The following is a 14,300-nucleotide window of genomic DNA, read 5'->3' as shown; positions in this document are numbered from 1 at the left end:
AATGATACAAGTGTCGTATTTAACAGTGCGATAAAACCATCATAATGCAGAAACAAACTCGCTCCCATATCCCTAAAACTATTAGTAAGTTACAGCATATAGTAGCCTACTTTCACTAATTCTGTTCCGGTGGCTGAATTAACTACCTGTGTCATTTGGTTAATATTCAACTGAAATGTGTTATGTTTATCCATTTAGCCAGTCTTCTTGGCTAACACATACAGTAATACAGTATAATGTTCCACTGACCATGCCCTAAATAACTGTGTTGAATCCAAAGTAAAGATGTAACCTTAACCCCCCTCCTCAGGTTTTCTTGCTTGGCCGTATGACATTTCCTTCCGGCTTCCTTCTCTGCTTTGTGGAACCGCCATTGGTTACCATAGTTACCAGATGCCGCTGGACCCACCCCCGGGAGGAGCCAGAATCCTAGCTGAGGATCTCTTTGGAATCTTGTCGTCAAGTTGGGAGCCTGTCAAATTATGGGCAATGGACATGGTACTGTGTTAGTCTCCGAAGTTAAGTAAAACTATGGATACAAATCTACTGCAGATGTTGGAGTACAGTACACACACACACACACACACACACACACACACACACACACACACACACACACACACACACACACACACACACACACACACACACACACACACACACACACACACACACTTTGTTATTTGGTGTATGATTTGAGTGTCAGCTGTACGGGTTGGTGCGCTCAGGTGCGGCAGCTAACACCTGCAAGAAATTGATGTGATTGCTACCAGGGGTCAGGTCAGGGGCCTATTTCACGAAATTTGGATTAACTAATGCAGGATTTAAACCAAAACCAGGCTTGTTAAATCCTGGTCTGTACAGCCTGGTTTATTCTGTTCCACTAAAGCCTAGCAAGGATTTAGCCGCGTGAGTTTTGGACGCGTCCAAAAATGAAGCGGCTGGAGGAACCAAAGGCATTCATAGTTGGAAGCATAGGGATACTGACAGATCTTCAAAACAATTAATTATAATTTTTATCCCACGATTTTGTAACCCATTTTTCACAACTGTGTCAATTATCTTATGTGATCTACACACCCTCCACCAACCTATAGTCCCCATATATGGGGGACATGGGGAGAGCAACGGACTTGAACTCATGAGTGTCCAAGTTGTTCCTTTACACCTGACAGGGGGGAGTTTCCCTGGTTGGATGTAGCGCGTGGAAGGAACACGTTATTCCAACCAGTTCCTTTCCCCTCCATCAGGCGCCCCGGCTGGCCAGGGGGAGTCATATAATTATTAATATTGTAGCATCGTGATATTTGGCCAGATCCCTCCTCTGGGGGAGCTACCTTTGGTGAAGGGGGTTGTTGCCCAGACTGGTGAACAATGGGTCATGGGTTCAATCCTGAGTCTTCTACCCACCCTGGGCCGGGCTACCTCAGCCTTCTTAACCACTTGCACAACAGCAAACCTATTCTGGGGGAACATTCACCAAAAGTAGCTGATCTACAAGCTCACAAGCTGTCATGATGAGGTTATTTGGCCTATATATTTTGGTTCTTTGATCTTGTATGTAGGGCTTAAATTAGTCCTTTAATGGCAATGTGTATCAATATGATGTTTTGCATGTTTTGCAGACCGATAAAAATAAGGCAACATAAACCCATAATAACTGAATAAGTGTGGGGGAAAAAATCATTGGTTTGAGATCAGATTGACTGCTTAATGAACAGTAAAGACATCAGGACTAGGTTAAACCTGCCTGTTAGCCTGGTCCGGAGCAGGCTAAATCCACAGCATTAGTTTCCATGGTAACTAGTGTGGCATTGCTTTCATGAAACCGAATCAAGCCTCAACATATCCAGGTTAACTGGCTAAATTAATCTGACAAGATTAACCAGCTTTCATGAAAACGGTTAATCGCTGATCCGGGGAATATATTAAACCAGGATATCTGTTGAATCCCGGTTTAATCTCTAATCCAAGTTTCGTGAAGATTGACCTACACTGATAAGATGCTACAGTAGATGTTGTGAAAAGATCAGCCTTAGTTTTTTACTATAGTTTACCTTTTAGATAGGAGGTCATAGGACATATCTCCAAAATGTATTGTGAACAACATGTTGACCGTCGGTCTATATTAGGACATGTATTATGCCTTACCAGAAAGACTAAAGATGCACTCATGGAGGTTTCTCACCCCCCCATGTCTGGTACACGGGCGTGTGGGTGTGTCCAGGTCCTTCTTTCCTGCGTTGGTCACTGCAACAACATCACCTGTGTAGGGCTCTCGTTCCACAGCTTTTACAGCCTGGCACTGATGGATCACACACGTGTACAGAGGTGAGTGTCACGCACGCACACACACACACGCACACGCACACGCACACACACACACACACACACACACACACACACACACACACACACACACACACACAGTCACACACAGTCACACACAGTCCAATACATTATGGTAGAGTTTGAGCACCGCAGATTTATATCAGATAAACAGTACCTTTTCCCTCTGGACCATCTTCTTGTAAAGGTAGTCTGGGAAAGTCCTGAGTGGGTAGAACTTTCCAGAGCCCTCTGAGCATGTGAAGATGCCATTTTCATAAACCAGCCGGCCACGGCTGATGGTAACCAGGGGTACACCATGGCAACGGAGTCCTTCATACAGATTCACATCTCCCCCTTGGAACTGGTTCTCCACTGAGATGGTCCTGAAGGGAACGTACGGGATTCATTCAGATAACTAATGTACAAAGTAAGACTAAAACTGTAGGCCCAATAGTAAAAATATGTAATGGACTATATATTGAAATTTAAAGACGCAGTGTTTTTAATACACTTTTCACTGAAGTGTATCACTGTACACAAGAAAACATGAATCCATTTTGGCGTGACCTCGAAATTTAAATAATTTCTTCTAAATCCTCCATTTTTCTGAAATAAATATTTTCACGATTTTTCAAAAATAGCAGACCTACAAGCTACGAGCTTGTAGATCTGCTATTTTTCAATAGCTAAACTATAACATAATGTTTAAAACACCAAAAGGGGTTCCCGGTCCAGAATAGGTTTTAAACAGCCTCAGGAGGCATGATATAATATGATAAATCCTGCAGAGAGAGACAAGATTGTCGATTCAGGGATTCCATACTTAGACCCCTCTGGATCCCAGACCACCACGTCAGCGTCTGCCCCGGGAACTATCCTGCCCTTCCTGGGGTATACGTTGTAGATCTTCGCTGCATTCGAGCTTGTGACGGCTACAAAACGGTTCTCGTCCATCTTACCTCCGACCTATAGGGCACATGACATGGTTGACCTCTTAAAAACAAGCACATAATACATACATACATAATACAAGCACGATAAGCTGTTGGTTTGCGTGTTAAGATTTTGGCTTTGCACTAGCTGTGTGGTCACAAATGAAAACGAGCTGGATTGAATAGATGATACCAAGGTCTGTGGCTAAACGGTACACAAATGACTGAGGGTCTACAGTAGGTGGCGCCAAAGGATTCTTATTTTAAGAATAACAATAGAGACAACTAAAGCAGAACCCCACCAGGCCAGGTTTCCTATACCCATTGCTCAGTCGTGGGTTGCAGAGATTTAGCATGTAATTGCAATCACCTTTTGCTATAGTAGCTAAAAGTATGTTTAGAAGAAAACGCAAAATCTCCCAGGTGTAAATGGGTAGAATATGTGTAGTTGCATCATGAGATAGGATCCAACAGGAAGCATGCACAACTCCAGAAATTCTACAGGTACTGGTCAAAAATATACGCACAATGAAAAGGAAGGGATGTCCGCACACTGTTTCACCGCTCCCAGGAAAATTATTTATTTATTGAACAACGTTTCGACCCTTGTGGGTCTTCGTCAGGTATGAGTACAAAACATCAAGAGGCGTATTATATACAACAGCATATGGGCAGATCAACAAGGAACAAGCTCCAGGGAAACTACATTTGATAGTACGTCCGTCCTATACAGTTAAAGAGTTATATAGCCAACATGTGAAGTGAGCCATTACCATGAGGCCGATTTGAATGTCGAGGGGAGGTTCTTCCTTGGAACTGGGGACATGCTAAAGAAGGCATTTTGCTCCCATGTTGTATTTATATATGCGCCCTAACCATTCAGCTATATATGTTGGATATCTTTGGAGGAGTTGGTTTCCTCGCAAAGCAAAGGAGAACAAAGGGTTCACACGTATACATACTGTACATACCACTCCTCTCTCCCAGATGACGCTCATGCGGTCCTGGATGCCTGGGACCCCATGGGGGATCTTGGTGAAGTCGTCCTTGCCCATGGACTTCTGTTTCATGGTGAAGGGCCGGTGGTCAGACGCCACAACGTTTAGGGTGTCACTGTGAAGAGAGGAGGAGGAGGGGTGAGAGACTGGGATGGTCGGTGCACGTGTGCTATACGGTATTACAAACACATTTTTTTTGAGGAATTACAACAGTGGAACTGCATGGGGACTGCAGATGGAAATGAGCAAATTTTGCTAAATCTGGTATATTTATGTGATGTTCATCAATATACACTGTCCCGACCAAATAAACAAATAAAGTAAAGAACAGACCATGAATTCACACCAATGCATTGTAACAATAAAGAACAATGTGCCTGCACATAGTAGAAGTACAGAATCACACCTGCGCAGTGAGTAAGTAAAAGTGCAGTGTAGTGGAGTGAAAGTACAATATTTTCCTGTGAGATGTAGCAGCTGGCGTCCTGCTGGGTGTAATAATAACAAGCACAGTTGTTGATATGAGATATATGAGAGTTAAGCACAGAGTTGTAATTACACCTCCTTCCTGGTGTGTGTGTGTGTGTGTGTGTGTGTGTGTGTGTGCCATTGACCCTCCAATGTGACCCACGAGGCTGACCGCTCAAAACAGCTGACAGATAGACACAGACCCACACACACTCAGTCACTACGGAGTGCTTTGCACCGCTCAAAAATGTTCATGTGGCAAAAGAGACATGGGGATATCTATGAGTTAGAAGCTACATAAAAACGTATTAGTTGCTTATGTATGGAAAACATACGCACGCGCGCACACGTACACGCACGTACACACACACACACACACACACACACACACACACACACACACACACACACACACACAGCCTTTAATGGCTTACCTTCCTAGCAAGCTCATTAGGAATGTTGGTGTGTTTGGATCCAGGCGGAGGGGAGGCACATTAACATAGGCAGCAGCATGGGCCCAGTCCTGGTGATAGTAGTGTAGACCGGTCAGCACAGCATGCGCTGTGGTTGTTTCCCCGTGGACAACCTTACCTGTCTCCATAGATCACAGCATATACGTTGTGCATACAATATGCATGGGTGGCCACCAGTGCATCAGATGGTGCAAAAAATGTGCAAATCAACTTAATCAAGTGACACCTGTGCTCAATATCTAAATGCTTATAAACACTTATTTCACAAATAAATTAGTGAGTTAAGTTAATCACAATCACATTCAAAAGTGTTTTTACCGTCCAAGACAACGTGGTAATCAATATTCTGAGATAAGATGACTAATATACAGCAGGTGTGTATATGGTTTAATTGTACAACATGATGTTTTTTTCTTTTCATATCAGCAATAATTCTGTAAAAGTATGCATTGAGTGTGGAATGGTTCAATGGTTAAATACATTAGCCTTACCCTGCATTTGTAACAATACAAACAAACTTATACCAAATTACTAATGATACATTATGACTAAATGCAAAACGGTGTTGTAATGTATGAAATACAGTATGTTTGTCTTCCTCTTTAATGTCCTTGTCCATTTCTTACAAATAATGCACAAGCAGCACACATTACAAGACAGGAAGCAGTGTACATTACAAGCAGGGGTCATCGCCATGCTGCCTATATATATATATATATATATATATATATATATATATATATATATATATAGAGTTAATTTCTGAAATACAACACTCAGCACCTTTTGAAATACAAACAATCCAAAAGAAGTTTTTTTTTTAAAAGTGATATTTGTCAGGTGAAAGAAGCACTTCCGTTGTGTTCTCCCCCCATATTAGTATGATTATTATTTTAGTAATGTATATGTTTGTGTGTCACAACCTCGCGGCCGTTCCCTGATGTTGCTTTTCTGTTGTTATTATGACTGAGTTTTGAAAGTAAAGAAGATTTGTGTTTAAGCTGTGTCGGTCCACTGATTCACAATAGTGTAGCCTACTTTTAAACAGAGAGAGAGAGAGAGACATTTTTACCTGTACTATATTTTTACCTGTACTTTGAGATTTTTCCTGTACTTTTAAAGAGAGAGCGAGAGAGAGAGAGGAGGTAAAGTGTCTAGTTATAGTGCTATAAGCACACTATCTGGGACTTTTGGACTTTGTCCAATAGGCAAATCGATAAATATAAATATAATGTTTTAACACTAAACAAAGGCCATTATCTCTTGAACACAGACTTATTCCACCACTGAACAAACCACAGGTTAGGTGGAATGACATTTAAAGAGTCTTGTTACTTGTTACTAGATATTTACTTTATGTGAAAATAAATAGCCAACAAATTCACAAGATTATAAAGTGTATTATCAACATCTTATATGTGTATCTTATCTACAATACATGACAAAATTACTTTAAAAAAATATATCAAGAGATACCTTGTCAATTTGTCAAGTATATAACTGTGATTTGTGTATTTTTTTTAATGTGAATTGGTTGCGTATTCATTTCATTATTATTATAAATTTGTATTTTTAGTATTGTACAGTTGTATTGTAGGATATTTGCAAGGACATGAAGCCCATTATTAAATGGGACCCATGTTCTCGTAGAAATTGAATTTGAACAGGATTTCTCCTTCCAAGTGTGGCCTAAAAATAAAATGTGTGTCTGAAAAAGTGTGAACAAAGTTAATCTAAATAAAATGTACAGAAACTCTGCAGGTCAAATGACAGTAAAACAAAGAATAAGATTGAGAATGAAGTTGAATATCGAGACTTATTTCTATCTGCAGCATAATGTTGGTGTGACATGTTCAGTATACAGTATAACAGCAGTATCATAATAATGAAACATGTAGCGTCAGATGTAATGAAGCAGAAACAAATCATGATTGTCAGAAATAATGTAGACAATGGGTGGAAAAAGAGGCTCCAACAGACTCCAACACAAAGTCACCATCATACTTTTCGGTTTTAATAATTTCTCTGAAAACTCTCGACCCAGTGAATGAGAAATACCACAAAAAAAGAACAGGTCATTTAAACAGTTGTTATGGACCAGTTGATACACATGTCTAGGGGGCAGGGGCTTCGCAATCACCCATAACATAGTGGGGACAGACACTGCTTATGCAATAAGATACATTTGTTTATTGTCGACAAAGGATTCGTTGCAATGTTCGTTTTCTTTCTCAGAATCAGAATGGCTCAATAACAAATGCTGGAAGTTAATCAACGTACATAGGTTATGGCTTTTAGTATCAGGCTTATTTACAGAGGTTCCAGGTATCATGAAATAAAAAGGCAACAGTAACAATAAACAATGCTGAACTAACTGAAAAGCCCTAACCGATAACAAATGAATCAAAACTACAATTTAAGCTTAGGCCTACCAACTCCTTCATGAAGGGAGCTCAAAGGAAAAGCAGAATTGGTAAAGCAATCAGGACATACTGTAAACAACACGCACCAACCATAATAGGCACCACTAAGCCAGTGCAGTGTTGACAGTTGCTCTGTAGGCTGTCAATATATATATATAGATATAATATTATTAGTTCTATATATATATATTAGCAGTATCTCATCGGTATAAATATATATGGATATAGCAATAACACATATATATATATTCATCATATCACTTACTAAAAAACAGAATCATAACAATAAGAAACAATAACGATGGCTGCTGTTACACAGTAGGCCTATATGTTCTATATGTTTACTTGCAAATAATCAAAACAATAATCAAAAAATGGATCATCACCTTAACACTTTTACATGGATGTGCTAAGAAGCTCTTGTCATAATGTTCACACTAGGGTTTCTCTCCAGTGTGAATTATTTGGTGACCTTTAAGACTGTTCATGCGAGAGAAGTGTTGTCCACATTGATCACACCCATAGGGTTTTTCTCCAGTGTGTATAAACCGGTGGCTTTTAAGGTGGGCCAATTGAGAGAAGTGTTGTCCACACTGATCACATCCATAGGGTTTCTCTCCAGTGTGAACTCTCTGGTGGCTTTTAAGAGTGGTCATGTGAGAGAAGTGTTGTCCACATTGATCACATCCATAGGGTTTCTCTCCAGTGTGAATTCTCTGGTGGATTTTAAGGCTGGTCATGTGAGAGAAGTGTTGTCCACATTGATCACACCCGTAGAGTTTTTCTCCAGTGTGAATTCTTTGGTGTTCTTTAAGGCTGGTCATGTGAGAGAAGTGTTGTCCACATTGATCACATCCATAGGGTTTCTCTCCAGTGTGAATTCTCTGGTGGCTTTTAAGGCTGGTCATGTGAGAGAAGTGCTGTCCACATTGATCACACCCGTAGGGTTTTTCTCCAGTGTGAATTCTTTGGTGGTCTTTAAGGCTGGTCATGCGAGAGAAGTGTTGTCCACACTGATCACACCCATAGGGTTTCTCTCCAGTGTGTATAAACCGGTGGCTTTTAAGGTGGGCCAATTGAGAGAAGTGTTGTCCACACTGATCACATCCATATGGTTTCTCTCCAGTGTGAATTTTCTGGTGTGTTTTAAGGATGGACATTGTAGAGAAGTGTTGTCCACATTGATCACACCCATAGGGTTTTTCTCCAGTGTGAATTCTTTGGTGGTCTTTAAGGCTGCTCATGCGAGAGAAGTGTTGTCCACACTGATCACACCCATAGGGTTTTTCTCCAGTGTGAATTCTTTGGTGGTCTTTAAGGCTGCTCATGCGAGAGAAGTGTTGTCCACACTGATCACACCCATAGGGTTTTTCTCCAGTGTGTATTCTCTGGTGGCTTTTAAGGCTGGTCATTTGAGAGAAGTGTTGTCCACATTGATCACACCCGTAGGGTTTTTCTCCAGTGTGTATTCTCTGGTGGCTTTTAAGGCTGTTCATGTGAGAGAAGTGTTGTCCACACTGATCACATCCATAGGGTTTCTCTCCAGTGTGAATTCTCTGGTGTTTTTTAAGGCTGGCCATTACAGAGAAGTGTTGTCCACACTGATCACATCCATAGGGTTTCTCTCCAGTGTGAATTCTATGGTGTTTTTTAAGGCTGGCCATTTCAGAGAAGTGTTGTCCACATTGATCACATCCATATGGTTTCTCCCCATTGTGAATTTTCTTGTGTGTTTTAAGGTTGGACATGTTAGGGAAGTGATGTCCACACTGATCACATCCAAAGGGTTTCTCCCCAGTGTGAATTCTCTGGTGTGTTTTAAGGGTGGTCAATTGAGAGAAATGTTGTCCACACTGATCACATCCAAAGGGTTTCTCCCCAGTGTGAATTCTCTGGTGTGTTTTAAGGATGGACATGTTAGGGAAGTGTTTTCCACACTGATCACAGCAATGGTGTTTTTTCTTTGTCAAGCGTCTTTGTTCATTCACCTCTGGTAGGTCAGGGCAGTCAGACTGATGATGCGACACTGGATTGGAAACAAAATACAAAATAAAGATTGTTGATAGTCAGACTTAAACGTAATTGTTGTGCAACAAATCCCTGTCATGTAGCTAACAAAAAATGCCCGTAACCTTAGCATGACTCAAATATAGGAATTAAGTGATTACTTAATCCTTGAGTAATTCTACAAATATTTGGTGGTTGCTGTAACAACACAAATGATCTACAGCAACGGTACTGATAATAGGCTAATAATAAAATGGCTATTGAGAATATCGAGGGAATAAAAACAACAGTGGGAATGAAAGGGGAGGTTGAGTAACATACCAAGGTGTTTGGGTTCCTCCTGTTCAGCAGAAATGTCCCTGGTGGGTTCAAGAGAGTTCATCTTCACCTGAAGTCTGCAGTCCACAGTCAGATGTGATCAGAAATTAACCTGGAGGAGTTGTGGAGAATTGAGAAATGACACAGACCAAATCTTCTTATACCAGAGAGCCACTAACTGCTTTGAATGATTGACTAAGAGAACAATATAAGCATCTCTCCACCAATCACAGTCTAACATACTGTCCTTAGGGTGACCAGATGTCCCGCTTTTCAACGACTTTTCATGCGTCCCGCAAATTGAGACGTTGTCCCGCATTCTGATTGACAGGCTCCAGTTTTCAAATGTGCGCTTTATCTGTGGGTCTGTGGGAGAGCAGCGGAGCTGCGGAGGCTGTCATGACAGGGCCAGGGGGCGGGCCGTGACTGTGTGTGTGTGTGTGTGCGTGTAGGTATAGGTAGAATTGGCTGTCAATCAAATAGCCGGGCAGGGAGGGGGAATGGGCACGTTTGGAAATACCACACCGGAGCACACTCGCCTATTAGTTTGCATTGCACCGTGGGCTCAGTGCGCTATTTCCGAACGCGCCCCAAATCAATGCGGCGCGGATACTAACGGTGTTCACTGAACACCCACCAAAACAAAACAACGCACGAAACAACGAGGAGAAAGGGGAAGAAAATGAAGTGCAGTTACAACAAGCACAGGGAAACTATTTATCCGTGGGTGAAGAAGCCATGCAGTGCAAGGCATATTGAAAGAGTCTTCTGTGACATTTGTAATTAGAGTCGTTTCTCAGTGACACACGGAGGAGGTGAATAACGACGTGAAGCAACGTGTTGATCAAAAGGAGGCTTCACGGTACATGGACACGTAACACATTTGTACTAGAACCAAATAAAAAGTAACAGCAGGTGAAATAACTAGTGTTTACCACACAGTACAACTGACTAACTGAGAGACGTTCAGACTTGTAATGGACAACATGAACACCTAAAAAGGATATATCCTGGCTATGCTTCTATGGTGGAGAAGAGTGTTTACAATTTAATTTATTATGAGTTGCCTCCAATGCTGACCAATTTTGATTTATATTTCTGGTTTAATTTATTATATATTTTATTTATTTTACCTGTACAATTTCAAAATAATTTGCAGTAGTTGGCTTTGTTAGGAGGAGGATACTTTGATAAAGTAAACGTTTATTTATTGGTTCCTTATTGGTTATAATTCATGCCTTCACAAATCACAATCAAATCAAAGCCCCTTGGTTGGTTGGTCCAGTTGTATTGGTTAATTTGGTTGGTTGGGTTGTTGGTGTATTGTGTATTGGTTGGTTGGTTAGTTAATTGGTCCAGTTGTATTGGTTGGTTGGTTGGTCGTTGGTGTATTTTGTATTGTATATTTCTGTTAAGTTTCTTTTAGTTGCATAGTAGTTCTACATTGTCCCACATTGTCCCACACAAACACACTCTTTGTCCCACATCTGGCTAGTTGGGATCTGGTCACCCTAACTGTCCTCCCCACAGATACTCACTCAATGGATCCAAAGTGGTCACACAATAAAAAAGTATGGTAAGTGTAGTGCCCCTGGAAAAGGAGCAATGTGTGAATAAACAAACACACAACGCTGTGTCTCTCTCCAAACACAAACGGCACTTTTATCTCAATTTCAACAATAATGTGACCTTTAACCCTGAATCATCACATCACTGTAAATAGCATCAATGCATTCAAATGCAATATTCTGTTACCATTTCTTCATTAACCGCAATAACTGTAGCATCAGCATCCGTAAATGTTCAGATGAACCCCTACTATAATCACACATTCACATGACTTACTCAAAATTACATGCTGTAACAACTAAAGGCACAATGTCACATTAATCAGGAAAGGCACCTTGTATAAGCATAGAACCGTTATGACACTAGTAGAAGTGCATCAAAGTGCTTAAATACAATCATGACAAATGCAGTCTGTAAACACACATGAAATTGTGAAATGCATTTCTCATTGTACTCTTATCCCTTTTTAACCATAAGTTATTATTTTTTTACTTTTCAAATGACTCTTTTACTCTTTCATGAACTTGTTGTCCATATTCTTTTAGCTGTGACAAATTAAATTATTAATGCATCATGTTTTAAACATTCACCAATGTATTGCACTGTTCTAAGTGGTTCAGAAATAAATGTAAACAACATTCTACACGACGTGCATGCGACGCAACCCACAGTGTATAGCTACAGAAGATGGCGGAGCCAGCCCCAGTGTACACCATGCGTCTCTGAAACCATACAGAGACGCATGCAGAGACACATACAGTTGTGAAAATACAGTTCACAACTTCATACACAATTCTCAATACGTTCGGTTCATACTTTGAGCCGTCTGACGGCAGTTTTACCTGTAAAAGGAGCAATGTGTCTCTCTCCAAACACAAACGGCACTGAAGAGTAAACATCAGTTACCATACCGGAAGTTTGGAACCACTGAGACAGACCAAAACAATCAATCACAGATTCACCAAAACACAATAGTCGATCCTAGAACTATCGATCTATGTGATGTCGTATGCAATATAATAATAACTGTTTTAAAGGCTTAGTTCAAAATACTTTGGAACAAAAATAGCTTAGAGATGTGTTATATAATAAATCAACAAAATTCCAATCTACTACATAAGCATTTGACCAGGACTGAGAAACTGTGATTTGTTACTACTAGATTTAATTTTATAATATGAATTTGTTTTGTATACATTTTTGTATTAATTTTTATTATTCTGCTTTTTTATTTTATTTTCTTTTTGTATTCATAGTTGTTCATCTGTATTGTAGGCTATTTGCTTTTTTCAGGACACCAGGAAGACTAGAGGCTTATGCATGTATCTCTAATGGGAATCCTTTATTATAAACATACAATAAAGCAGCAATAGTAACAATGCTGTACCTCTCTAACATTACTAGAGAGGTACAGCCATTCATGCTGCCTTCATGATTTGAGTCATTTTCAAAAATCCACCTGTTGGTGGCGCTGTAAGTCTGTGAAAGATCCACAGACTCCAGGTCCCCAGCTAAATCTCTAACTCTAACAAGTAGCCTACTGTACTTTTAGGCATACACAGAATAGTACAACAACTAATTTCAGTAATGGAGGAATGGAACTCCTTTCCAGAATGGAATTTCAAGTAGGCCTACTGTGCTTTTAGGCAGACATAGCAGAATAGTACAACAACAACAACAACAACAACAACAACAACAACAACAACAACAACTAATTTCAGTAACAATGGAGGAATGGAACACCTTTCCAGAACAATGGAGGGGGGTGAGCTATTCATTACCCATGCATAACAATGCAACAACATTGATTCTAAATGTTCTAATATGAGAAATAAGATAAAAAATAAACATGGAACAAAATATGGGGCGAGATATCCGTGCTTTGGGGCGAGATATCCACGATGTGGGGCGAGATATCCACGCTTTGGGGGCGAGCTATCCACGGCTTAGGGCCGATTCATACTCCTATTTTACCGCTGTTTCGGCGCTGTAGTGCCGAAATGATTTCGGCTCGTCAGAAATTTCAGTAGCACTGAAGAGACGACTTTAGGACGGTACCCGCCCCCCCCGAACCTCAAATGACGTCACATTGTAGGCTCTACAGCGCCGAACCGACTTTTATTCGGCTCTAAAATAGGAGTATGAATCGGCCCTTAGGGTGAGCCGTCTTCACTTTTCGAAATTCCGGGACGAGCTGTCTTCACTTTTCACGGGGGCGAGTTGGCAAAGGGGCCAGATGACCTGTTACCCATCCTGGGACTCATTAAATTGAAAACCTATTTACATCACTGGTGTATATGCAGTATATGCAGTAGGCTATGCCATATGCAGTTTTCCATCGTTACCTTGTGTGTATTTTATTATGCAGTTTTTCATTAGCTGGTTAATTGTAACCTATGTTGTGTTATTTACAGTTCCTTTGTAGTGATCGACTTATGACAATTATTTCACAATGGCATGTAGACTCCATTTGTGACACATTTAATCATGTAAAAAAGAAATGGCATCTAAGTAGTACATAATGATACAAGTGTCGTATTTAACAGTGTGATAAAACCATCATAATGCAGAAACCAACTCGCTCCCATCCCTAAAACTATTAGTAAGTTACAGCATAGTACTTTCACTAATTCTGTTCCGGTGGCTGAATTAACTACCTGTGTCATTTGGTTAATATTCAACTGAAATGTGTTATGTTTATCCATTTAGCCAGTCTTCTTGGCTAACACATACAGTAATACAGTATAATGTTCCACTGACCATGCCCTAAATAACTGTGTT

The 14,300-nt window shown here is 40.4% G+C and overlaps 1 protein-coding gene across 1 annotated transcript; it reads right to left on the bottom strand.

Moving 5' to 3' along the window:
• Positions 1-288: 288 nt before the first annotated feature.
• On the bottom strand, positions 289-5,330 carry LOC308321286 (dihydropyrimidinase-related protein 5-like; the record flags this gene model as incomplete). The annotated part of the gene is made up of 6 exons (XM_080772125.1): positions 289-472; positions 2,152-2,305; positions 2,507-2,714; positions 3,155-3,297; positions 4,235-4,376; positions 5,164-5,330. The coding sequence occupies 6 exons, from the start codon at positions 5,328-5,330 to the stop codon at positions 387-389; spliced, it is 900 nt and encodes a 299-aa protein (XP_080628251.1). The 3' UTR covers positions 289-386.
• Between the last annotated feature and the right edge of the window lie 8,970 nt (positions 5,331-14,300).

This window comes from Protomyctophum bolini (assembly GCF_963924005.1).
Source record: "Protomyctophum bolini genome assembly, chromosome: 9".
Classification (NCBI taxonomy): Eukaryota; Metazoa; Chordata; class Actinopteri; order Myctophiformes; family Myctophidae; genus Protomyctophum; species Protomyctophum bolini.
The sequence above is the reverse complement of the archived record's forward strand: the minus strand, read 5'-3'. Positions and strand labels throughout refer to the sequence as shown.